Source organism: Paramormyrops kingsleyae, chromosome 9 (assembly GCF_048594095.1).
Source record: "Paramormyrops kingsleyae isolate MSU_618 chromosome 9, PKINGS_0.4, whole genome shotgun sequence".
In the NCBI taxonomy this organism is placed as follows: domain Eukaryota; kingdom Metazoa; phylum Chordata; class Actinopteri; order Osteoglossiformes; family Mormyridae; genus Paramormyrops; species Paramormyrops kingsleyae.
Genome location: NC_132805.1, coordinates 14503380 through 14531173, shown reverse-complemented (window position 1 = coordinate 14531173; position 27794 = coordinate 14503380). Strand labels below are relative to the sequence as shown.

Sequence of the window (27794 nt, the reverse complement as noted above, 5' to 3'; positions counted from 1 at the left end):
AACATACTTTCTTTTGTTCCGGAAATAGAGTGTTACCGTTTTATATGTAGTTGGAAACATAGATGAGGTAAGTTTTCATTTTGCTGCTCGCGTACTATATCGACCTAGATCACAGGCGTAGAGAGGAATTTGTCAGTGCAAGCTATGGTTTCTCTAAAATATTCTTCTATGCATGTGTTGTATGAAAAAAAACACGAGCGCACATACTTTCCTTGCACGCTGCTCATTGCTATGCCCTAGCGTACCCCTCAGTTGGGTGCAGATTTATAGTCCTTGTTATCTTGTGTATTTCTTAGCAGGCGCATTACAGATGGACACTCTGAAGGATAATATCGATGATTAGCTGGTTTGAATGTCTGTAACATCGCATAGTTGACTTATGGTTATCTACATTTATATTTGCCTTAGTGATGGCCTTATTGATGTAGCATCAGTGGCGATCAGTAGATGATTGAGATGTGTCTAGTTAATTTCAGACATCTCCGGGTAGTTTTCCAAATATAAATGATGCATTAGTTCTCGTGAAATTAGGTATAACTCTTTCCTTGGTGTATATAGCCTACTGATTAATGTTGATGATAGTTGCGTTTCCCATCCTGAAATAACTTCTCGTGTCGTTATCGATTCTCAGAGGGTATGGATGAAACCCAGCGGCTAGATGACTCATTCATGGACGATCGGTTTGAACTAGATGGAGACCAAGCTAGAAAACCTCTGGCCAAACTCAGGGTGTTCAAAAATGAGCACATTCCCGAGACTGGTGAGTGATGTGTGCGTGGCACTCAGCGTTCTACTGTCTGAATAATCAACGCTTTACGTGCCAGTGTTAGTTTTTTTTACATAGGTTATAATGTACGCCTTTCCATTTGACAACTTACAGCACACTATCGAGTTTGTGAATGTTTTTATTTCTCCAGAATTACTGTCATGTCTTAAAAATATGTTTTATGAAGGCTCATTCACTGATAAGTGTGGGTGGGTCTGCACTGTAATCAGCTAAATGGGATAATCTGCTTCGGTCATTCTCCTGGTTAGGGGCTAGTCACAGAAAGTGTGATGTCTGATGAAAGTAAAAGCAATGTGGCTAATTAAACAGGTTGTGGCTAATTAATATATCTACAGTCACCTAAAGGATTCTTAGGAACACCTGATCAATTTCTCATTAATGCAATTATCTAATCAACCAATCACATGGCAGTTGCTTCAATGCATTTAGGGGTGTGGTCCTGGTCAAGACAATCTCCTGAACTCCAAACTGAAAGGTGATTTAAGCAATTTTGAGCGTGGCATGGTTGTTGGTGCCAGACGGGCCGGTCTGAGTATTTCACAATCTGCTCAGTTACTGGGATTTTCACGCACAACCATTTCTAGGGTTTACAAAGAATGGTGTGCAAAGGGAAAAACATCCAGTATGTGGCAGTCCTGTGGGCGAAAATGCCTTGTTGATGCTAGAGGTCAGAGGAGAATGGGCCGACTGATTCAAGCTGATAGAAGAGCAACTTTGACTGAAATAACCACTCGTTACAACCGAGGTATGCAGCAAAGCATTTGTGAAGCCACAACACGCACAACCTTGAGGCGGATGGGCTACAACAGCAGAAGACCCCACCGGGTACCACTCATCTCCACTACAGATAGGAAAAAGAGGCTACAATTTGCATGAGCTCACCAAAATTGGACAGTTGAAGACTGCAAAAATGTTGCCTGGTCTGATGAGTCTCGATTTCTGTTGAGACATTCAAATGGTAGAGTCAGAATTTGGCGTAAACAGAAGGAGAACATGGATCCATCATGCCTTGTTACCACTGTGCAGGCTGGTGGTGGTGGTGTAATGGTGTGGGGGATGTTTTCTTGGCACACTTTAGGCCCCTTAGTGCCAATTGGGCATTGTTAGAGCATTGTTTCTGACCATGTCCATCCCTTTATGACCACCATGTACCCATCCTCTGATGGCTACTTCCAGCAGGATAATGCACCATGTCACAAAGCTCGAATCATTTCAAATTGGTTTCTTGAACATGACAATGAGTTCACTGTACTAAAATGGCCCCCACAGTCACCAGATCTCAACCCAATAGAGCATCTTTGGGATGTGGTGGAACGGGAGCTTCGTGCTGGATGTGCATCCCACAAATCTCCATCAAAAGCAAGATGCTATCCTATCAATATGGGCCAACATTTCTAAAGAATGCTTTCAGCACCTTGTTGAATCAATGCCACGTACAATTAAGGCAGTTCTGAAGGCAAAAGGGGGTCAAACACCGTATTAGTATGGTGTTCCTAATAATCCTTTAGGTGAGTGTATATTGCTACTGTTAAATGCGCACTGTTAAGTAGGATTAATGTCATTACTCCAGACACTGGCCACTGAGTGAAGAATCTACAAGATCGGTTCTTGATGTGTAGTTTCAAAAAAGGCAACTGCCTACTACCATAGTCAAGCAGCATATATAGACTTGTTAATTGTGTGAAAAGCCTTTGTTAATGTATGTTTTTATTTGGGAGTCGCTAGCTTGGGTTGTTTTGCACACCACACGCTACAGCTTGTTATACATGGTGAGCTGGTATCGCAGCGAAGTATAAATGACACTGTTGCCTGGGGAAGACAAATTGAGGGGCATTTTAAGCATTCACCACTTGTGTATACTCCCTTAGAAGATATTCAAACTGAAATGTAAATGCTTCTTAAATGCTAAAAACAAGACGTACAAACGAGGTGGAAGTATATTATTGGTGCGTTCGATTATTTCTCTCCAAGTCGGAACTCGGATGAAAACGTCACGAAAAACATCACTTCCCGTCGGAAACACGCCCCTTTTATGACGTTGAAGTCGGATAAGATTTTGTTGCCCGAGTTGCCCTAGTGACGTAATTTCAACATGGCGACTTGGTTTGTTTGTAGTTTATTTACTGTTCGAAAAAGGAATATCGCTATGAATGTACTAAAATATTTTATAAAGCTTTTAATGTGGTTTGACTAGTTCGTGTTTCTTGTTTGTCTCTCGGAAAAATCTAAATTTCTCCATTTTCTTCATTTGTAAAACTCCAAATCTGCTAAAATATAAAGCAACAATACACAGCAACGTGTTCATGGAGGCAGCCATGTTTGTTCCGAGATGTGGGTAGCTCGAACGGGAGATTGTCGGACGTGATGTCACTCAACTCGGAATTTCCGAGTTCCGAGAGAAAAACGAACGCACCATATGTATGTTAACTATAACTATATTATAATATTAAAGTTAAAATAGCTTTCGTATCAGAATCTGTATCATATTGGCAGTTATGTGTCGGAATCGGATCGGACCATCACTAGTTTTTATGTTTATTTAGCTAGTCTAATGAAACTTAGATTTAAAGTGTTTTTAAAATAGAAACAGCTTGACCTTCTTTCCACTGATCTCAGTATAGTGGTATTGATCTCAATTCTGAGAAGCCTTGAAAGATATTTTAATTCTCTCTCTCGCTCTCTATCTCACTCAGAGTTACCCCTCTACATTGGAGAAAATGTGATGGGCCGGGATCCCACCTCCTGCTCTCTGCCCCTCGACGCTCGATCCGTGTCCAAGCGGCATGCTGTCATCTCTCTCTCCGTGTTTCCTGGCGACAGGATTCATGTCAGCCCTGTTGTGGAGGCGCTGGTCTGGGACCTGGGCAGCATGAATGGGACGCGGAAGGGTAGATTCCGTCTGACGCCCCATGTCCGGTACGCCCTGACCGATGGGGACAGTGTGGTGCTGGCCGACCTGCCCTGCCAGTATATTGACACAAGCGAGGTGCTGAGGGAGGGGTCGGCAGAGCCCGAAAGGGTCGTAGGAGGAGGGGAACTCCCGGCGAAAGGTAGGGGGCGGAGTTTGAGGACACGGATGGGAAAGGAGAGTGAGAGCACAGAGGGTGGCTGGAGCAACGGCATAAAAAACGTAAACTTAAAAGGAAACGTCAAGGGTGGACGGATGGGAAATGAGACAGTGACCCCGAGTGTGGTCAGGAGCATGAGCCTGTCACTGGCTCAAACGCCGGCATGTCCAGATAACTTGCATGTTCTTGAACTGGATTCCGACTCGGATGATAGCACAAGAGCAAGTAAAGGTAAGGAATGTGAATTTGCAGTATTTTTACTGATTTCTGTATTCGTAGTACTTGTCTGACGTACAGATGTTTGTTGTATTTGTTGGGCCCCTTCCTATTCCAGCATATGACAAATTCTCTTCTCTTTGTCTGTTCTTCAAATGCCAGGTCCCACCTGCTCTACTTTCTTGTCTCCCATGAACAGCATTGTTCCAGAGAGGTAATGGCTACAGCTATCTACTCGGACAACATTAAATGAACTACACCTTAGTTAAATGATGTCTGATTGTTGCCAGTATATTGTAGTTTGCATGCTGTAGCCCTGGTATTGTTGGCCATTGTTAGGCTCTGATATTGTTCTACAGTGGTACCTCATTTCTCGAATTCATTATAACTCGAATTTCTTAAAAGTCGAACCAACCAGTTCGAAAAAATTTTACCTAGAACTCGATCTGAATCTCAGAAGTCAAACAGTAAACGGCGACCTAAGAGAACTTGTATGCGTATAGAAATGAGTCACGCGGCACGTCTCTCAGCGGAAACAAAGTGTAACGCTTCAGTCTCAGCCTCGCATTTGCTGTGATAGCATCGTGCATGTTTAGACTAGCTGAATACATATATTTAGACAGTAAAAATACATTTACACAATGATAGACAGTAACAGTAATTATTATATAATAAAATACATTTAAAAATAAAGATTTCTTAAGTATTTTAATATTAATAATAAACCATTAATACATTTATATCATACATTATAATAATATTGTCGTGCCGAGCTGGACAGAACGGAGACAAAGGCGCAGACGTCAGGGTATCGGGGAATACGGGGTTTAATTACAGGTAAGGCAGGCAAAACGGACAATACAATGACCAGACCGGGGAAACAAACTGAAACGGGGACTAAATACAGAGGACTAATGACAACAACCAGAAACAGCTGATCACATGGGGATTCCACACGGGGTTAACGAGGGGGGCGGGGCACACAGAAGGAGCGGACGATCAGGGCAGGACACATTGTTTGGATACATTTATTTTCTTACTTTACAAATTACTGTTTTGATAAATGTGCTTAGATGTGTTTAGTACAGTAAATGCTCTTCTTGTTTTATCCAGTTCATTTTGTGTATGCTTAAAAAAAAACATATTTTGGTGTAATTTTTTGGGGCCGGGAACCAACTAATTGGTTTTCCATTATTTATTATGGGGATAATTCAATCACAACTCGAACTTTTTAGGATTCGATCTGGAGTTCTGAACGGATTAAGTTCGAGTTCGAAGGTACCACTGTATATGATGAGTAGGCGTGAGAGACGTTTGTAAGCTGTTCTTTCACCTTCTTTGCAGTGAGGATGAGAACTCTGTCACACCCTCTTCTTCTGTGAAAGACAATAGCCACCAAAGAATGAATCAAGGAGGGAAAGGTTCGGCTACAACTAAGAGGAAGCCTCAGATACTGGTGTACGATAGCGACTCAGAGTTTGAGGAGCGAGAGACATTGAGTAAAAAGGATTCTACCACTGGTCTGGGGGACATGGCAAATGAACAGGAAGGGCTGCCTGAGGGAATGGCCATCGATGCCACTCCGAATGGAAGAGCTGGACCAAGCGAAAATGTAGGAATGGATAAGAGTGAAGCTGGATCGTCCACAGTTGGGCCACAGCCTTGTAAGCCTGGCAGCCAGGTTTCCAGTGGAGGTGGAAGCCACACTGCTGACAATGAAGAGGAGCAGAAAGACCCTCCACAGAGGTCAGATCCTCATTCTTTGGGGAACAATGATCCCAACAATTCATCCATACAGGATGGCTCCAGTGCAAGCAAGCCAAGTCTCAGCATGGACAGTGACACTGATGTCGAATGCAAGCAAGGATCAGAACAAGTGCTTGGACCTGTCAGTGGCACAGAAGCCACAGACAGGACCTGTAAATCCTCCAGAACTTCTATGGTACAGCCTGAGGAATTTCATCTAGACAGTGATACTGACATTGAGGACAATGAAGATAATGCACCTATGTCCCCCTCCACGATTAGTCTTAATGTGAAGCCTTCATCCACTACAGTGATAGTACCAACCAAATTCCATCTGGACAGTGACACAGACTCAAAAGGAAGTGAAGATCTGGTCCCACCAAACCCAAAACCCAGCACTGGGCTGACTGAGCCCCTCTTGGTGAAATGCCCAGGGTTCCACTTGAGCAGTGACACGGATGACGAAGCCACAGATGATGATCCATTTGCAACCTCTGTGAGAAAGACTCAGGGAAGACGTGGGACTGAGCAGCCTGCTGGTGGGAGAGAGGTCGACTTGAAGATTGATTCCAGCAGCGATAGTGATGTGGAGAGCAATGCCACACAGCTGTTTGCCTTCACCTCAAAGCCTGAGCTGGGTTCTCTCCTTCATCAACCAGCCTCACACAGCTCTCCTCTGAGGGGAGCTGCCCATGGGTACTCCTCAGACAGTGACACGGACGTGGAAGAACTGGGATCTGTGAGACCAGGCCCAGGACCTCGCCTTCCATCTGTGCACTTGTGTCTTGAGAGCGACACCGATGTGGAGGACGGAGGAGAAGATGGAGCTGCTGACACGGTGGATGGGACCGATGTCTTGCCTGTCGTTGCCAGTGGTGCGATGGCTTCCGGTGTCGTCGATCAAAAGTGCTCCACGCCCGTGACATTGCGTATGTACTTTCTAAAATATGTATTTTTTTATTTCCCCTTGTGTCTTCTCTTTCCATACTCTTACGCTTCTGATTTTTGTCACCTCATTGCTAATGACCCAGAGCATAACAGACGCAGAAACACAACTTTTGATTAGCTTTTTCCTTTCTCACATTATACTGCCTTTGTTTATCTTCTGATAACATTCAGGAATGTGGCGTGTGCTGAGTTAAATCTGAAGAAATGATTACTGTGCGATTAATAGCACTGGGATCCCATATAAACTCAGTATTTAATGGTTTCAGTTTGGGTGGAAGTCAAGCCTGTTACCGCCTCAGGGTAGTTGTTCCTTTGGGAGAACAAAGAGCTGTGATGTGTCGGGGGATGAGCACCTGCAGGTGCGACGATGAAGCCTGAGCTTAATCGCATCTCCAATGGCCTGCCCCACCTGGTGCTATCAAGTTATTTATGAACCGGTTTGGTTGGACAGCTCATAGCACGCTGAGCATTTGCTCACTCCGGTGAAACACACTTTTCAAACGAGCCAAATGGTTGAGTTGGCTTCACATTCGACCGGCTGCTTATGGCATCTGTTGCCCACATGGTCATAACACCAGGGTGACAGGAGGCATATCTGCAACGGGTCTTAAACTGCTGTGCTGTGTTCTCTGGCAGTAATATGAGAGAGAACTCACTCGTGAACCAGCTAATTATCGCACAGCTAGTGGGATGTTTTTGAGGCCCCTGTCTGCTGTAAATGCCCAAAAATGAAACTCAAATATGAAGAAGATTGGGGATGTCCTCGTTGACCAAAGTAGTAGCCATGGTGCTGATGTCTTAGAATAAGTTACAGTTTTTTGACATTATTTTGGGAGTGTAGAGTGTATTAATTTGTTTGTAGTATTTCAAACTCAAAACATTTCTGGCTATTTTTAGCGCAGGTTTTATACTTTAACAGATGTGTGATTTTTTTAATGACTTTTTTTCTATTTGGTTTTAACAAGTAGAAGTTTATACAGTAGTGAAAACAGTAGTATATCGTTCATTTTTTTGAAAACAAAATTGGAAAAAAAAAAACTGGCAGTTTTTGGTTTTTCAGTTTTAAAATCAGAACGGGAAAAAGGGGAAAAGAAAACAGCAGGTTTCATGTTTTGTTTTGCTGTTTTAAAACCAAATGGGGAATCTGTAAATCACATCTTATTGTTTCTTTTTTGTGATATTTGCTGTGAATCCAGGGGATGCCAGACAATATAGCATAGACCAGCATAGCCGTGCTAGTCCGCTAGCTACACCAGCACCGAACCAGCACTAACCAGCATAGACCAGCATGGAAATAAAGCTGGCTTTTGCTGTTTATTTTCAGAATGGCTTTGGTTAGTTATGGTTAAGGTTAGAGCTGGGTAGAGGTTAAGGTTGTCATGTTTTGCTTAGTTTTCCTCTTAGAAATGAATGAAGAGTCCCCACAAAGATATAATTATAATTACAAACCTGTGTGTGTTTGAGTTCAGATGCAACTTGGCAAACCCAAGCCATGCTGCCATGTTCTTTTTATTGAACTGCAAATGCCTCAAAACGCTTAAAACAAGGTGTACAAACAAGGTGGAACAAAAAAATATATAATGCATTTATTATATTAAAATATTAAAGAAAGCTCTTCATCAGAATCCGTATCGGTACCGGCAGTTGTGTATTGGAATCGGATCAGAACTGTGGATCAGCCCATCCCTAATAATAATACTTTATAAAGAGCTGGTGTGAAGAGCTTTTCATGTCCATGGTTGACCCTTTCAGACATAAGTGCTCTTTCTCTTTAATTTCCCTCACTCTCAGCTGTTTCACGTTACACCTGTCCTGCTGTCATTAATGCGAGTTTTGTATCATTGGAATGCAATTGCTCTTGTTCAGACCTGTGATGCACTTTCTGCTAGTGATTTAATTGGGTGCTACATAGGCACCCCCTGTAGACCCTTCAGAGGACTGCAGCTTGCAACAGTGTTTTGCTCCTCCAGAGGGCACCAACTCCTACATATGGTGTGTGACTCTCTCTAAAGGCCAGTTCATTTTTCACTTTCCCGCATGTGCTTTTGATTGTGGACAAGGGGACATGATGTAAATTTTGTCATTGGGGGTTGGCTGCCGATGACTGCGGTTGGTGCCCCTGTGGCCCAGATTTTTATGTCCAGGGGAAACCTTACACCTCCATGCGTGTTGACCGCACATGTGCAAGATAATTGATTAGGTACTTCCAGTAGGTGGCAGCATGGATTTTCCCAGATCAGCAGTCAACGACAAAAGAGTAGGGGAAGTACCCCAGGCTAATTTTGCCTTATCGTAATTCTACCCAAGCTTTGACTAATAAGTAACTGCCCACAATCATCAGCATCCATTGCCAAATGTAGTATGAGTACAAACTGCCACACGGATGACCGTCCTCAGCTGAAAGCGCATGAAAGCACACATGGAAAAGTGAATTATGAACTAGGCTAAAGGATAACTCAGTGTGATAAGTGCCCACAGCTTTGCAATAGCTTTATTGCAGTCACTTTATGGCCGCTTGGATTCTTGCAGAGAGCTGATGATGTCTAAAGCAGAGTGAGCACTTTGTGCATCTTGTGCCCTACAGGCCTGATTTCATAACACTGCACCAGCTGTCTGAATGAATCGGCAGCTAATGGGAATGATAACGGAAAAACTGATGTTTTCAGGATTTGAAATTTGGTTTTATTTGTGATTTGAAATAATTTTCCAAAACTTCATCTTGTACATTTGTCCCTAATTTTTGTCATTCAAAAAGTACGTAATACAGTCATGATAAACAGAGTGTACCATCTTTCAGTTATGTGGATTAATATCAGGACATTAAAAAAATTGGCAACACTTTACTTAAGGTCATGTCTTTAGTAATTTATAAACACATTCATAGTGTATTATAATGCATTCATAAAGCATTATAAACATGGCTACAAATATTTAGAAAAAGGCATAACACATTAAACCCATGTTTATTATGCATTATGACTGGCTTATGAAGCTCTCATCTATAATGAACTATAGATACCTTGATGGCATCTATAGTGTCTTGTACATGAGCCTTCCAATCAAATTCCTTCCATATCTGGCTCCCCACCCCCTTGTGGCATCCAGGGCATATGTCCTCCCATGTGTTGTCATCTGCAAGTGTATTGAGTTCCAGTTCCCACTGTTCTTTAATATGAAAAGCATTACCTGATATGTCTCTTTAGTTTTTTGTAAATATGGGATATTTGTTTTTTTGTTAATGTTGTTCAAATATATGTATGAAGCAGGTCTGAATATTAGCTGGTTTGATTTTCATATTGTCCCAGTCTACATGTTTTGTAATGTTTAATTTGTAGATATGTATAAAAGTCACATAAGGGTAAGAAAATTGTCTTGGAGTTCTGAAAATTATTTAAAAACATTCAATATTCAATCAAATAGTTGAGTATTTTCCGCCCATGTATCAAGCGTGGATGGTAGAAACTCTATTTCCCTGTATGGGCGTGACCCAAGACAGAGCTACAGTTCCCTTTGTTTTTTAACTGAAGTCCAGGCCTTTAGTGTGTGTTTGATCCACACATTCTTTATTTTTTTCTGACACTTGACTAAGAAATGGGAGAGTAGATAATGATATCCCTGGTAGAGAATTCTGTTCAATAGGCACCCAAATAATCTACTTGTCTTTGACCATCCATGCCACCATTGCTCGAAGCTGAGAAGCCCAGTAATACCATTTTAGATTAGGCGGGCCTAGAGGTCCTTCAATAGTTTCAACTGGATTCTTGGTCTCCTATTTTGCCAAATAAATTTTGATATACATTTATCAAGCAACTTAAATGTGGATTGTGTACTAGAATGGGCTTAATAAGAAAAGGAGACTATCTTCCCAAAAAGGGTAACACATCCCATCTGTTTAGGTCTTTGTTAATTTCTTCAATCAGTCTGTTGTAGTTTGTGGAGAATAATTGTGTAGATTTTGGAGTAATGACAACACCCAGATATCTGAATCGCCATCTGAGATGGACCGACTGCAATTTTCTTGGCCAATTCAGATTTCCAATTTTTTTTTTCAAGTGTAACCGGCTAATACTAATTTTTGCCGATTCCTATTTTCTTTCCACGAAATATAATTGACAGCATATTCAAACAAAAATCAGGTTTTCTTCAGTGCAAAATTTTATTTTCATGATAAAAGAAATTGTTAAACTTTACAATTTCCCCCAAACTGTGCTAAGTTACAGGATCTTCTCTCACTTAAACAAGTCTCAAAATAAAGTGCTCTGTGACTGGAACGAGGTGCAAATAACAATTAACTGAAAATGAGCCGCTGTACATCCAACTTTATCTGACAGATTTTACTATTTCACCAGATAACATGAAATTGACCTTTTTCTTTTTTTTATTTTTAAATTTTTACTCGTCTTAGAATTAAAAAGTCCGTAGGTTACAAACCTCCAAATAACACTGAAGTATATTATACTCTTCCAAATAATAATAGGTGCAGGGTAATATTAATACCAATATGACGTTATGCACATACAATTCTTACATCACTAGTAAGCTAGATTAAGATCAGGCTTTTTCATACCTTCATACTGTACGGACATTATAGTGCAGGGGGTTAGTCTCGCTAAAACATTTTTACTCAGTCATAGGAAAAAAAAAAACCTTAACTAGCTTTGCAATTTTAATGATTATTCCTTTTCAAGTTTATCTAGTATATGTTTAATAATCAGTTAGTTTACCTCCGATGTTTCACCAAATTTTTGTGGTGGTTCCCCCATGGTTTACTTTGGCTTTAAATATATTACAAATTGCAAGCTTTATGTCATCTTCACTCACAGTGAAAAACTTCCATGCTAACGACATGTTAGCATGTGGCTGTAAGCGTGCCCACAACTGTGAGGCTATTGCCTGCGCTGCTGTGCGTATAACATGTAGTGCATGCGTAAAATGGACCGGTTTGGTATCGGAAATGCATGAGACTGACTGCCGGTCTCCAGTCTGGGCCAAGCACACTGAAAATTGACCAAATCGGCTGGGGCAGAAGTTATGGGGTTTTATAACAATGATAATATGTCATCAGCAAATTGCGCTCATTTGTGCTGGACCTGTCCTTCATTAAATATACCTTGTATAAGAGGATTAGTTCATATTAATTCACCCAGTGGTTCAATGCTCAGTGCAGATAGGGAGGGTGACAGAGTATCTCTGGCATATTCCGCATCCCAGGGGAAGAAAACAGGAGTGATGCCCATTTCCTCTAACTCTAGATCTTGGGGTTTTATAGCATATCTTAATCCACGAATCACAAATGTCTCACTAAAACCCATCCAGCTGAGGCTCTTTTGGAGGAAGGTCCAGTGATCTCTATCAAATGCTTTCTCAGCATTTAAGCTGAGCATTGATGGGGCATCTCTTCTGGCTGCAATTGCTTGCAGGTTCAGGGCTCTTCTGACACTGTCAACTTCCTGTCGGTTATTATCTGACCTTTTTATCTTCTGTAATGTCTTGTTGGATTGAGCTTTCTGTAGCTGAAAATGTAGCAGACTGCTAGTTCTATTTCCCATTTCATAATATCTCCTGTTTATCGATTGCAGTGCTCCCTCTGCTTTGTAAATTAACTGGTCATCTAGTTTTTGCCTAGTTTCTTTTAATAATCTCATAATTTCTTGTTTCTGTTTGTTGATGCTCTATTTCTAATCTCTTAATTTCTTTCTTTTTCTACTTTAACTTGTTGAACTAGCCATTTTTTTTTAACTCTGGAGGAAATGAAAATATTATTACCCCCTTATTACTACTTAGTGCCATTATTGTTTAATAATTTATAAGGTCTATCTGTATTTCTTGTTGAATTTCTTTGTCATTTAACAGTGGCACATTAAGTCTCCAGCATTTGAATTGCTTCCTTGGTCCAATCCTTATCTTTAAGGTGACTGGGGCATGATCTGATATAGCAATTAGTTTTATATTACATTCACTGGTCCTAAAAAGGTCTGTGCCAGATATCAAAAACAGATCCAATGTAGATTAACTGCCCATGTACCTGTGACATCTAAGTAAAGTCCCTTTCCCTGGGGTGTAGGTGGCACCAGACATCTATTTAACCCAATTTGCACATCACTAAATAGTAGTAGATTTTTTGGATAAAGAACCTACTTGTCTCAGAACACAATTGAAGTCCCCTCCTATTAAAATGATCCCCTCTGCTTTATCTGTTAATACATTTGCTGCATTCTTAAAGTGTAAGCAATCTTCATTTGGGGGATATAGATTGAGCAGTGTTATTTTAATACCGCCAATAGTTCCCACTACCAAGACCTATCTGCCATCTCTATCATTAATTGTTTGCTTATGATTAAAATACAGTGGTACCTCAGTTCTCGAACTCATTAGGACTCGAATTTCTTAAAAGTGGAACCAACCAGTTCGAAAAAAAAATTACCTAGAACTCTATCTGAATCTCAGAAGTCAAACCGTGAACGCCGACCTAAGAGAACTTGTACGTGTGGGGAAATGAGTCGCGGCATGTCTCTCAGCGGAAACAAAGGGTAAGGCTTCAGTCTCAGCCTCGCATTCGCTGTGAGAGCATCGTGCATGTTTACACTAGCTGAATACATATATTTAGACAGTAAAAATACATTTACACAATGATAGACAGTAACAGTAATTATTATATAATAAAATACATTTAAAAATAAAGATTTCTTAAGTATTTTAATATTAATAATAAACCATTAATACATTTATATAATACATTATAATAATATTGTCGTGCCGAGCTGGACAGAACGGAGACAAAGGCGCAGACGTCAGGGTATCGGAGAATACGGGGTTTAATTACAGGTAAGGCAGGCAAAACGGACAATACAATGACCGGACCGGGGAAACAAACTGAAACGCGGACTAAATACAGAGGACTAATAACAACAACCAGAAACAGCTGATCACACGGGGATTCCACACGGGGTTAATGAGGGGGCATGGCACACGGAAGGAGCAGATGATCGGGGCAGGACACATTGTTTTTGTTTTTTTTAACTTTACACATTGTTTGGATACATTTATTTTCTTACTTTACAAATTACTGTTTTGATAAATGTGCTTAGATCTGTTTAGTACAGTATATGCTCTTGTTTTATCCGGTTCATTTTGTTTAAATGCTAAAAAAACATTGTATTTTTTGGGGGGCCGGGAAACAATTAATTGGTTTTCCATTATTTCTTATTGGGAAAATTCGATCACAACTCGAATTTGATCCGGAGTTCTGAACGGATTAAATTCGAGTTCTGAGTCTTCCGTGTATACCATACCTGTCAAGTTTTAGATTTGAAAATAAGGGAAATTTTCCGGCACCCACCGCAAGCCATCCCACCACCCCAACCAAGCTCCAATATCCCTTACATTTTAAGACAGGTGTACAAGAAATCTAAAATAACCACTTGTCTTTTACATTTTATTTTGATTACACATTTTCTTTTAATTTGTCATGTTTACTCATGCAGCTCTCTGGCATTCACTAATGACTTATACAGATTTGTTGCAGACTTTGTATCCTAGTTGAAGTCGTCACAGAAGGTGAAAGTAACGTTGTTTTTGGCACACAGCATTGCCATTTTAACCTCCGCATTTATGACCTGGTTCATGTAAATCACTTGCAGACTACTGCAGGTGGGAGTTCTCGCAAGGCTACTGACAGTTCAGTTTGGAGAGGCAGAGGAATTTTTTTAAATGATATAATACGCAGGGGTGGATTAACGCACAGGCTAGATATGGCTTAAGCCTAGGGGCCCCACGTGTGCCAGCCTGCAAGGGGGCCCCCATTGGCGCGGAGGGGGGCGGGGTTGGGGGGCCCACAGACTACTGTAGCCTAGGGGCCTCTGTACACCTTAATCCGCCTCTGATAATATGGGAGATTTATGGGAAAATACTAATACGGGAGGACGGCGGGAAAGAGGGGTAAAATACGGTAGTTTCCCGGCCAAAACGAGAGACTTGACAGCTATGGTATACTGATTTATTGGCAAGAATAGCAACTCCTCTTCTCCTCCCACCACCAAACAAAGTACTATACACTAGAGCTGTCACGATAACTCGATTTAACTGGACTTGATTATTAAAAAGAATCAACAAAAGATTTTCCTAATTGATTACTCGGCAAAACGGAAGACCGCATAGGGAATTAAGATCTAAAGAAAGCGCGAAAGCATCATGTGTGTGGAAGTAGGCTACTTCACTTTAAAAGTGAATGAAAATCCAGTATTCTAAAGTAGAACTTTAGTACAACAGGATTGCAATGCAATTACATGTTAAAAGAAGACATTCAGGTTTGATGGACTATATTGCAAGCTTAGCCATTTAGCCTCTCGGAGTAGCCTAGCCTGTCTTTGTCATTACTTTGACTTTCTGCTTAATTTACTTTTTACGATTCCTGTATGTCAAAATCATCGCTGTTAAAACAAAGTCTCGCCCCATCTCTTAGCCACATTGTTTTACATAATGCAATACATATAGCCAACCAATTAATGTATTGTGTGTTAGGGCTGAATGACACTGGAAAAAATTCACGTTGGTATTGAAGTTTTTGCATTTATTTAGGAGTTGAAAATTAACTATATACACAAACAGAACTTATCCAACAACAGAGTCGGGCAAATAAGTTAGTAGTGCCTTGCATTGTGCCAGCAGACCCAAAGCAAAGCTTATAGTTTATGCTATCCATATCCTGTGTATCGTGTATACCTAATAGCAGCCATATCTGTCCATGATCAGATTTTTCTCAACGTAAGTGAAGCTCAGTAGTGTATTGCAGGAAAATAACAACAGCCCTGCACTAATCTGAAGGTGAAAAAAAACCAAAATAAGCCTAAGACAGAACAATACCAACATAAAGGAAAACAGTAGACTTCCACATATCTGACTGGTTTTCAATATAGAGTTTTGTTATTTTGTTTGTAAGCTATACAGACCAGTTCCTGGTGTGCTTTGGGTGGAGGGTGGTGACTATTCATCTGTGGGGACTGCACACAGTGTCTGCTGCTGCCGTCTGGTTCATAGAGCGGTTGTGGCATAATTTGTGGATATACTTGCAGTCTCTGTCCAGTGCAATAAAACTTGGACTTATTTTAAGTTTAAAACCAGCATTGTTAAAACAACAAAAAATATTACAACTCTGTGTGTGCTAAGGTCACTCAGCTCTGTTGAAGAAGGCCATAGATTTTCCTCTCATTAATTTGATTTAAATTTCATTAATTTGGCTAAAATGTTTTTTTTTTTTTTTTGTTACTTGATTATTTTGTAGGACGACTTTCACTATAATTAACAGAATCACTGCTATTTGTTGGCTCACTGGAATCTTTTTCTGTTTGTGCGACTTTAACAAGGAACCTATCCAATGACAGCCGCTTTTGCCTCCATTTCGATTTCGCAAAAATGTGAACATTGCATTGTCGTTAAACAGATTCATCGCTCGCACTGTTATGCCCTTATTCAGGTGGTGCTTTTTCTACTAAATTTTGACTATACGAGTGAGGCATACCGACTGAGACCGAGCATGGGAGATGATTACCCACAATTCTGCAGCGTGAGAATGTGAATAACCATTGGTTCAGTTGTGATGACACGCGCTCGGCGTCAAAACAAGAAGCGCACGCATTTATTAAAAATCTTTGCTCGTCTTGCGGAACACTCGTAAACAGCGTTACTCGTAATTCGAGGTTCCACTGTATTAGTATTATTATTATGACCTCTCACACCTGTGCTCTCTTCTTTTGGCAATTCTGGGGAGTAGCCATAGTTAAAATATTTGTTCTTCTTTGTAAACAGCCTGTTTTGGCTTGACGCTCGCGCCTTTAACCAAATAATCCACAAATCTAACTCTTATGGATTTCGAAGTTGCAGTTGGGTTTTTTGGTTTAGTTGCTCGAAATCAGTGAGCTCTCTCTACTTGCAAGTTCACTTCAGGCATCCATTTGAGGACTGATTGAGCTCCTTCACAAACATCTTAACATCTTTTCACTCACTCCCCTCAGGCACCCAAAATATTCTCAGGTTGTTACATCTTGACCTACCTAGCCGTTAAGTCCATGTCTTGGCACAGCAGATACCATATTGCTCTCTTCTATCTTCTCCCATTGTCTTCTGAGCACTGATATGGTTTTCTCCCTCTGTGGTTCTTTTCTCTAGTTTTGTCATTTCAGCTTTCAGCTCTTCCATTGATGATCCCAACTTTGGAAGTGATAGTTTGGTCTTGTTATGTGCCTCTCAATTTTCTGTCCATAGCTTCTCCAGCTCGGCTAGAATTTTAGATTCTAAGTGGTGAATGCTAGCATTAGTCAAGTCGCTATCGTGAGGTTGGATCTGCTTTGTTTTAGTTTTTCTCCTTTGAGTTCTCCTGTTTAGTTGAGCCTTTGCTTCTGGAGGATGCTGCCATTGTAGTTTTTAGTTATTTCGAAGTTTAGTTATTTTCAGTAGTTTAAGATATTATTTATTCAGAAACACAGAGCTCGGCTTTTAGGCTGCTTCCTTCAGCATGATGTCACCGCAAGTCATTGTGGTGGAATTTTGGCCCACTCTTGTTGCTTCAGTTCAGTTCAAGGTTTGTGGGCATTTATTTACACACTGCTCTCTTAAAGTTCCACCGCAACGTTTTTGTTGGGTTGTGGTCTGAACTGTGTTCAGATGCAACTTTGCAAACCTAAGCCGTGCTGCCATGTTCTTTTTATAGGAAAGAGATTTTCTCCTTGCAAGCCTTCCAAACATGCCGTACTTGTTCAATCTTTTCTAATTGTACTGTCATGAACTTTAACATTTAGCAGAGAATAATCTTTCTCATTGTAAAATGATAGACTTCAAATTGTATAGAATTGGCCTTATAACCCATCCCAGATTGATGAGCAGCAGCAATTCATGTGTTGTTCATCTGAGGTTGTATTAGCCAAATGAAGTCCTGATACGTAAAATCTTACAATTGAAAGAAGCTGTACTTTGCTTTTCACATGACTTTGTGCTGCTGGTAGGAATGACAGCATCTCCTTCTATGTCCAGGTCCTCCGATACCACCGGTATTCCCAAGCAGACCTTCTGAAGGCGACCAGGATGACCTGAAAGATGACAACTTCTTCATAGCGGAAACTCAGTCATTTGTGTCAGAGGCTCCAGGTGGAAGCAGCACGGTGGGCCCAGCCGCTAAGCAGCCCTGCGTGTTGAGCAGCCCCCCATCCTCAGAGTCGTCCTCTCCTCCAGGTTTTGAGGAGCAGCCCACCATGGTGTACTCCTTCCAACTTGGGCTGTCAGACAGCGGCCATGAGCGCCCTGGCTCCTCAAGCCGCCCGCCACAGTTGGGCCTCATTGCAGAGGATGAACTGAGTGCCACCCAGGCGTATACAGCAGACACTGTTACTTTAAGGAGCGGAACCGTGGAGATGGATAGAGACCTGGAGGCCACCCAGGCTTACATTATGGAAGCTGCTGGGGAGGCTGATGGGGCCGTAAAAATTTGCACTAATGACATTATGAATATACAAGAGGTGGTGGGAGGGGAGGACCATCAGAGAGATTTCCAGGCAAACTCCCACCTCTCAACCAGTGACACGCAGCCGGTGTCTGTTCTGGAAGCAGTGGGAATGGCAGAGTTGGTGCCTGAGAATGAGGAGGAGGAGGAAGAGGAGGGAGTGAGGAGGAGTCAGTTGCAGAGGCAAAGGGGGTCAGGAAGAGGAAATGAGGAAGACAAGCAGCCAGGTAGAAGCACTAGGAGTCAGAGGCGAGCTGCAGTTGATCAGGAACCCCAAAAGAGAGAAACAAGAAGGATCTCAAAGGCAGGAGGGATGCGGAAGGGGAATGGGTCGAGAAGAAAGGCTGTGCCAGACGAAGATGTGAAGAGTGATATGGAGGAAGATGAGTCTGTACAGGAGACAAGCAGAGGGACTAGAAGGACAAGGGGGAGAAAGAGTCAGAAAAAGGGGAAGGACAGGTTGATGATGTCCAGGGGAACAGAAGGAAATGAAGGGGATGAGGTAATAGGAGAGGAATGGGAGAACAGTGAAAGAGAAGATGGCAAAAGGTATAAGAAAAAGGAGCCGGAAGAGAGGGAGGAGAGAGCGAGGCAGGAGGAGGAAAGGAAGGAGCAGGAAGAGAAGGAGGAAAGAGAGAGATTGAAGATGGAAAGGAAGGAGCAGGAAGAGAGGGAGGAAAAAGAGAGGCTGGATAAGGAAAGGAAGGATCAGGAAGAGAGGGAGGAGAGAGAGAGGCTGGAGAAGGAAAAGAAGGAGCTAGAAGAGAGGGAGGAAAGAAAGAGGCTGGAGAAGGAAAAAAAGGAGCGGGAAGAGCGGGAGGAGGAAGAGAGGCTAGAGAAGGAAAGGCTGGAGAAGGAGAGGAAGGAACAGGAAGAGAGAGAGAAACTGGAGAAGGAGAGGAAGGAGAGAGAGAGGTTGGAGAAGGAGCAAGAAGAGAGGGAAAAGAGAGAGAGGCTAGAGAAGGAAAGGCTGGAGAAGGAGAGGAAGGAACAGGAAGAGAGAGAGAAACTGGAGAAGGAGAGGAAGGAGAGAGAGTGGTTGGAGAAGGAAAAGGAGAGGGAGGAGAGAGAGAGGTTGGAGAAGGAGCGAGAAGAGAGGGAAAAGAGAGAGAGGCTAGAGAAGGAAAGGCTGGAGAAGGAGAGGAAGGAACAGGAAGAGAGAGAGAAACTGGAGAAGGAGAGGAAGGAGAGAGAGTGGTTGGAGAAGGAAAAGGAGAGGGAGGAGAGAGAGAGGTTGGAGGAGGAAAAGGAGAGGGAGGAGAGAGAGAGGCTGGAGAAGGAGCGAGAAGAGAGGGAAGAGAGAGAGAGGCTGGAGAAGGAAAGAAAGGAGTGGGAAGAGACAGAGGAGAGAGAGAGGCTAGAGAAGGAAAGGCTGGAGAAGGAGAGGAAGGAGCAGGAAGAGAGAGAGAAACTGGAGAAGGAGAGGAAGGAGAGAGAGAGGCTGGGGAAGGAAAAGAAGGAGAGGGAGGAGAGAGAGAGGCTGGAGAAGGAGCGGGAAGAGACGGAGGAGAGAGAGAGGCTGGAGGAGGAGAGGAAGGAGAAGGAAAGGCTGGAGAAGGAGAAGGAGCGGGAAGAGATGGAGGAGAGAGAGAGGCTGGAGGAGGAGAGGAAGGAGAAGGAAAGGCTGGAGAAGGAGAAGGAGCGGGAAGAGATGGAGGAGAGAGAGAGGCTGGAGGAGGAGCAGGAAGAGAGGGAAGAAAGAGAAAGACTGGAGGAGGAGAGGAAGGAGAGGGAAAGGCTGGAGAAAGAACAAGAGAGGAGAAAGAATGTAAGGAAAGGAAAAGAAAAACATGGAGAACAAGTGAAAGAAGATGAAGAGGATTTGATGAAGGAACAAAAGAGAAAATCAACCAGAGGAAAAAGGAAACAGGAACAGGTTTGCAAGGAAAGAGAGAAAGATGAGGAGGAGGAGGGTGAGGAGGAAGAGCAGAGAAACTCCAGTCAAGCCAGAGGGAAGAGGACCAGGGGGGGGTTTGCTGTATCAGCTGATGAACCGAGGCCTTGTGACAATGACACAGCCATGCCTGAGCCCAAACTGAGGCGGGGGACCAGAGCCAGCTCCCGGTGTAACTTGGTTACCTCTGTCAACTCTGAGAAGTCCACATCCAGTATTGGCACACAGGAGAGAAGCCATCTCAGGAAGGGTCAGAAGGGAACTAGTCAGAGTGGATACACCACTCTCAGTATGCAGGGAGAAGGAAACCTGGCCTCCAGTGGGGGAATGGGGAGTTGTGCAACATCCAACTCCATGGGAACGTCTCCAGAAAGGGCCATGCAGACTGAAAATGTGCAGGAGAACAATAGGTCCAGCACCACTAAGGGAGCTGACACAGAGGACAAGGAAACACATCACAGTTCTGCAAAGGCAAGTCAAGTTTTGGATAGAGATGATCCAGGGCCGAGTATGAATGATGGAGGAGATTGCAAGGGTGGTAAAGTGAGTCCCTCAGATACAGCAACCACTGAAGCTGACCAAACCATCAAGGACTCAGAAGCTGATGATGGAAAGGTGTTGTCTTCTAGGTCAAAGAGTCGGAGCAGGTCCCAGAAACAAGACCTGAAGGGAGTTCTGGATGAGGTGGAACAGGCCAACAGTTTCAAGGTGCCTATGGACAGGCGAAAATCTCAGAGGGGTGGGAAGAGGAGAGGAGAGGAGCTGGATGGGGATGAAACAGGAGAAAAGGGAGTGGAGGGGGAGATACCACAGCCTGCTGTAAAGAAAGGAATCTCAGGTGCAGCCTTGGCGAAGAAAATGAAGCAGGAGGAGAGGGAAGAGGCCCAGGGGGATCAAAAAGAAGAGCAGGGCAGTACAGGTTTAGTACAGCTGAAGAGCAGGGGGAGGCAGGCAGTAGCCCAAAAGAAGAAGGAGAGGCAGGTAGAGATGTCAGAAGAACAGGAGACCAAGGATGAAGCTCTTGACCCCACCTCTGAACAGGACGGGCCTGGTGTGGACATAGAGGTGATCATCTGTCTATGATGCTGATTCATTGAGTGATACTTGCCTCCCATGTACAGTCAAATTCTTTCGGCTACTCTGTAGTGCTGTAGTGTCCCTGGGGGGCCCACTCTCTCAGTTCCTGGGACTGTCTTGGGGTTTATTGTTTTTTTTTTTTTTTTTTTACCTATTAGCTCCATGGTATTAACAATATATGTTAGGGATGTAAAGATACCGAAAACTCATGGTACAATAATATTGCGATAAAAGGTTCATGATATGATAATTATCACGATATTTGAAAAGAAACAACTATTTTAATAATTATTAATCGACTTGTTTATATCAAATTAGTTCTTCCTTTTAACATGAAGTGCTTCTGCTTTTCTTCATTAATGAAATATCCAGCTATGACCTTAAGCCTTTGGCAGAACTTAGCAGTAATTGTTCTTTGCTATGAATGACTGAACAATGCATGTAATTATAAAACAAAAACAAGCAGTCAGTAGTTCCTTTATAAAATATTAATTATTACTGAAGCAGCTGAATCTTTTAATCAAAACACAATCTGAAATTCCGAAGTAGTGTTTTCTGCCATTTTTCCACCGGGTCTGTTTTCACCGCGTGAAATATAGGCCACGCCCATACATACTAACACTCTAAATAATGCATGAAAACAGTGCATATGTAGCACTTATGACCCTATTTAGGGTCCACTTAGTAGTGCTACTGGCCAGTTCTAGGTTCGATGGGAGTGGTGGGGGAAAAGATAATGACACCTCAATTTAGAACAGCAATCTTTAGTAAATATTAATTGTAGAACATGAAGAATCATGAATACATTTACATTAGGGCTGTCAATAGATTAAAATATGTAATTGTGATTAATCGCACAACTGTCCATAGTTAATCACAAATTATTCGCAAATTAAATCATGAATTTATTCAACATTCTGCACAGTGCAAAATGTACTCACCACTCCAAACTCAGCTGGCTATAATATGTAAATCTGAGAAAATATAATAATTTTACGAAGATCTGGGAAGGCATGATATCGATTTACTACAAAAAGTATATGAAAGAATTACGAATTCCAATAAACTTAAGCCTACATCCAATCTCGGACACTGAAGAAAACTCCGGAAAGCATACCATTTGACCGGAGACATACTCTCGTAGAGAATGACTTTGAGGAAGATGTAAATTATGCAGTTAAGACATCACAGAAGCGCGCGATGGACCGCCTCATTCACATATAGCTAAAGAAATACCTAAATGAAAAATAATAAAAATAATTAACCTATAAATAAATTATTTACATTTACGAAAGTATTATAATATATTAAGACATGAAAATGCAAATGCATCTATCGTTCTGAGAAGAGCCGCAGTCTGTTATGGTATTTAAGACTAGATGTACTTCGGTGGTAACTTATTTCACATCGACAGTAACTGCAAATAACTATGGTCTTGTCGATGGACCTGTCTGACAGTTTTGATGCTGAACCTGCCATTCAAAATACCTTTTTCTTTGTTCATTATTTTTCCCGAGCTGCCATCTGACACAACACGCGTTAATGGCATCAAAAAAAAAAAAGTCACGTTATAATGAATTCCCGTTGACGTGCTGTTTGACCACCCTAACTTACATATATTTACATTTAAATGAAAAAAAGTTAATCTACCTCTTTATAAAGTATGGATTTAAATATTGTTTTTTGTTCAAAATTCAAAGTTCCCTCTACTCATCCTTCACAGTTGCTACATGGGTTTAGCTGCTATGAACTGCGTTCGGTGGGTCCCTGTTCGGCGAAGCACATGCAAGAATATCTGTTCCAAATCTTAGGAAGTGTCAATGTAGCACAGAAAAAAAACTATTTATCGTGGATTAAAACATTTCATCCATCTTCCTTTTCCTTTAGTTAATTAAAAAAAAATCTTCTTACACCACATAAGCTGTAAAATCAAGTTTAGCAGGTTTTCTTTTTACCATATTCTAAATCCTATGGCAGCACTCGCTGTAGCCAGCCTCAACCGCTCCTGCAAAAAAACAACCCGCATTCTCCACGTTATTTCATTATATCATGTCACAATCTGCATACAATTGTCTTTTTTCTTAAAGAGATAAATTATCGTTTTGTTAATATACTGTAAATGTGTTTTTGTTTCTATTTGACCAATTTATAAATTATTGTGGTAATAGTTGTTTTGTAATGGATTTAATGTGGGTTACACATGGCCAATAGAGCACAAAGCATTTGTTACTGTAGTATGGGTTTTTTGAGACAGAGCTTATACGAGCGAAATAACCACGTGATATCTTGGTTGATATCGGAACAGTCCGTCAACGGTGTTGAGGTATTTTTTTATCGTGATGTCGCGATATTACGTTTATGGTTGCATCCCTAATATATGTAAGACCTTCAATAACAAGACACATTTGACATTTAACAATTAATAACCTCAGATTGTTATGAAATATAAAATTCTGTGTTAATCATCCAATCTTTAAATTCTGCATGTATTTTTGTTTTGTTTCTGTATGTCTTTGTCATTTGTCATTATAAGTTTTTACTTTGATCTGGCAGGCAATTTTGTGTCCCGTGGTGAATGTGGTGTAATCCATTTGACATGACATTCCATGAAATCACACACAAAAGCATTAAAACAAACAAATCAGTGGCAGTGAGACTCCTTCAGCAGGAGATCCAAGTAGCAATAGCACAGATTTCTCTGACAAAAATAAATATGCTAAGCAACCCCTGGTTAATGGTCCCCAGTGTGAATAGACCGATTTTCAGACTGTGCCAGATTCTGAAGTTGCCATTTGTCATTCGCCACTGGGGGCAGCATTGAGACAGAGGGGTGTCTGTGGTTGGTGAAAGGAATGGCGTCAAGTTGCTTGTGACCTCATGGCTGCATTGTTAAATTTAGTTGCACAGTGTAGCCCCATTATGGAGCTTTTTACTCTTCTGTATCAAACACAGTTGTGGATTAGTTGTAGGTATACTGCATTGTAGGTAACATTTTGGTTTCTTAATTAACCCCCTTACTCTTTTGTTTTAAGGTACCACAAACTCCGGTGGGTAGAGGTTCCCGAAAGCGTGTAGCCTCAAGCAAGTCCCCTCTTGCAGTCAAGACGCCTCGCCGCAGCTCTGTACAGGCCACCTCACCGACTGTCCTGAGCGGAAGCCCTCAGGCTCCTAAGGTAGGCCCTTCCTCCGCCATGCTCCTTGGAGCTGTGGTTTTGTGTCCCATCGCCCATCCGGAGGCTAGCAGAAGTGCTTTTTGAGAATCTGAGCATTATGGATTACAGCAGAGTTCTCCTTCCTCTAGGTGACGCTGTTTTTAGATTGGACTCCTAGCCAGGGCATCAACTTGGCTCAGTGGGTCAAATCATGGGTAAAGACCCTTCTACTTGTCCTTCCCAACCCAGGTGCTGTTCACCTGTGTGACGGACGAGGCTGGTGAGGCTGCTCTATCTCGCCTGGGAGGCAGCCTGGCGAGGGGTGTAGCCGACATGACCCATCTCGTCACTGACAAGGTGCGACGCACAGTGAAGTTCCTCTGTGCCGTGGCTCGTGGTGTTCCTGTGATCACCCCCTGCTGGCTGGAAAAGGTGAGCACTTTCAGGAAGCTGTGTGGAATGCCGTGACATCATCATGCAGATTATGCAGTTGTACATATTTTCTAGGCCAGCAGATGGAATAATGAGGCCTTTCAGTGAAAGGCCATCCTGCTATTACTCGTCAATGATTTAAGATCCTTTAGATCCAAATTAATAATTCTGCTCTCCATCTGACCTACATCCGATGTCCATTAATTTTTAAAGACCCAACTTTACTCTCTCTCGCTCATTTAGTGCAGTAAGAATGGTGCATTCCTCTCACCGCAAGCCTTCCTAGTGAAAGATGTCGAGCAGGAAAGGAAGTTCAACTTCTGCCTGGAGGAGGCCCTGCAGACGGCACGTGCCCAGCCCCTCCTACAGGTACTTCCAGTCTTCCCACTCCTCCCACCCTGCTGCACCTCCTTGTTCACTGCTCCTACCTGGCTGTTCTTACTGATACTCCCGGTCTTCCCACTGATCCAACTTTCTTGCTCCTCCTGGTTCTCCCAGTCTTGCCACTGCTTCCACCCTGCTGCTGCTCCTGTTTCTCCCAGTTTAGCCACTGCTCCCACCCTGCTGCTCCTCCTGGTTCTCCTGAGCCAGTTGCATGCCATTATGAGTTGCCTCTGGGCCTCTTCCTCAGGGGTATGAGATCCACGTGACCCGCTCTGTAAAGCCTGATCCGGCCCAGATGAAGGACATAATTACCTGCAGCGGAGCTCGCTACCTCTCCAGGATGCCCACGGTCCTCAAGGTGAGGAGCCCTACCTAGTGCTTCAGTATGGAGAATGGGAGGTTACTTACAATTTAAGGATGAATACAGTGGTACCTCGGTTCTGGAACTCATTAGAACTCGAATTTCTTAAGTCGAACCAATCAGTTCGAAAAAAAATTACTTAGAGCTTGATCTTAATCTCAGAAGTCAAACCGTGAACGCCCACCTAAGATAACTTGTACGCGCGGGGATATGAGTCATGTGGCACGTCTCTCAGCGGAAACAAAGGATAAAGCTTCAGTCTCAGCCTCGCATTCGCTGTGATAGCACCGTGCATGTTTACACTAACTGAATACATATATTTAGACAGTAAAAATACATTTAGACAATGATAGACAGTAACAATAACAATAGTAATTATTATATAATAAAATACATTTAAAAATAAAGATCTCTTATTCATTATCTTAATATTAATAATAAACAATTAATACGTTTAATTATAGTAATATTGTTGTGCCGAGCGGGGACGGAATGGAGACAAAGGCGCAGACGTCAGGGTATCGGGGAATACAGGTTTAATTACAGGTAAGGCAGGCAAAACGCAGACGGACAATACAATGACCGGACTGGGGAAACAAACTGAAACGCGAACGAAATACAGAGGGCTAATGAAAACAACTAGAAACAGCTGATCACACGGGGATTCCACACGGGAATTCTACACGGGGTTAACGAGGGGGCGTGACACACGGAAAGAGCAGACAATCGGGGCAGGACACATTGCTTGGATACATTTATTTTCTTACTTTACAAATTAATGTTTTGATAAATGTGCTTAGATGTGTTTAGTACAGTATATGCTCTTGTTTTATCCGGTTCATTTTGTGTTTAAATGCTAAAAAAACTAATTTAGGTGTAATTTTTTGGGGCCGGGAACCAATTAACTGGTTTTCCATTATTTCTTATGGGGAAATTTCGATCACAACTCGAACTTTTTAGAATTCAATCCAGAGTTCTGAACGGATTAAATTTGAGTTCTGAGGTACCACTGTATATGGAAATAGAGTCCCCATTAGCTCCCCTTTAAAGTCTCCAACCACCCATCTTCCAGCCACTGAAACAGCAATTTATAGGCACCAATTAGCCTAAATGCATGTCATCAAACTGCGGGAGGGAACTGGAGTGCCTAGGCGCAGCTCCACACATGCTGACAGGAGGTGGGACTCGAACCCCCCCACCCTGGAGATGGGAGGCCACAGTACTGCCCGCTGAAGAAGTGTTTCCTTTGGATTTCATCCATCTCCCTGGATGTGGTCTGGTTAACTGAACGCCGTTGAGGGCTGTGTTAGCTGATGCCTGCGATGGCGGGTGGCGCCCCTCCTGTCAGTCGTCAGAGTGCTGACCCACTTGCTGCGTGTCTCTGTAGCCGCAGACGGTGGTGATCTCCTGTGCAGAGGATGCCTCGCTCTGTGGCCCTGCCCTGGCCGCCTCCATCCCCGTGCTCAGCGCAGAGTTCCTGCTCACCGGCATCCTGCAGCAGAAGGTCGACCTCGTCACTCACAGCCTCATCGGGACAGGGTTCGCAGCCCCCGAGAATGAGATTCCCAAGGGACGACGCAAGCGATGAGGATGGGGGGGGGGGGCTGGCTCCTTTGGATGTAGCGAGCTGCAGCGTCCCCTGGGGGACTTTGAAGGTGTTTGGGAAGAAGTGAGCCGGAGATGAAGAGTCTGGGGACAGCGGTGACGTTATGGGGATGTGCGGGGAATGGAGGACTCAGTAGCTATGTTTAGCAAGCCTAAAAAGTTGACCATCTTTCTTCTCTTCTGGTATTGGGCCTTTTTATAATCCTTAGTCTCACTGTGTGATTTCCCCACTTTCTGCCATTTTAAAGTGACACTTTTTACACACATTGTTAGTATTTTATAAGGATGAATGACTGCTGACTGTAAACACTTTATTATGTGTGACATCAATCCTTCCCACCTGCCTCTGGCCTCTCCGAGGTCAGCGTGTCTTTTGGAGGCAGAACGGTGTGGTTCTGCCAAGCTGCTATGAACCTGTCTAACTCGCACTGTCTGATTCCGAAAGATTCTTATTCTGTCAGTGAACATTTTTTATTCTGGACAGGAAAGGAAAACTGGAGCTTCTGGGTGTTTTCGCACATGTAATCGCCATACCTGTCCTGTATCCTCTCTAAGAACTGCTACTTTTAATGATATGTTTAACTGTTAATTACAATAGCTGTTTCTGTGTCTAAATAAAGTTTGTGAATGTTA

At 42.5% G+C, this 27794-nt stretch overlaps 1 protein-coding gene across 3 annotated transcripts; it reads left to right on the top strand.

The window, feature by feature from the left end:
* Nucleotides 1-27794, top strand: mdc1 (mediator of DNA damage checkpoint 1). Of its 3 annotated transcripts, XM_072716391.1 has the most exons (12): nucleotides 1-67; nucleotides 632-760; nucleotides 3481-4086; nucleotides 4234-4285; nucleotides 5416-6746; nucleotides 17791-19294; nucleotides 19331-21215; nucleotides 24260-24400; nucleotides 24629-24811; nucleotides 25055-25180; nucleotides 25443-25553; nucleotides 26944-27794. In XM_072716391.1, the coding sequence occupies exons 2-12, from the start codon at nucleotides 637-639 to the stop codon at nucleotides 27142-27144; spliced, it is 6264 nt and encodes a 2087-aa protein (XP_072572492.1). In that variant the 5' UTR covers nucleotides 1-67; nucleotides 632-636; the 3' UTR covers nucleotides 27145-27794. The 3 variants fall into 3 exon arrangements, with proteins under 3 accessions (XP_072572492.1, XP_023649914.2, XP_072572491.1); XM_023794146.2 differs by having other exon boundaries at nucleotides 17791-21215; XM_072716390.1 differs by lacking the exon at nucleotides 1-67 and adding an exon at nucleotides 111-131 and having other exon boundaries at nucleotides 17791-21215.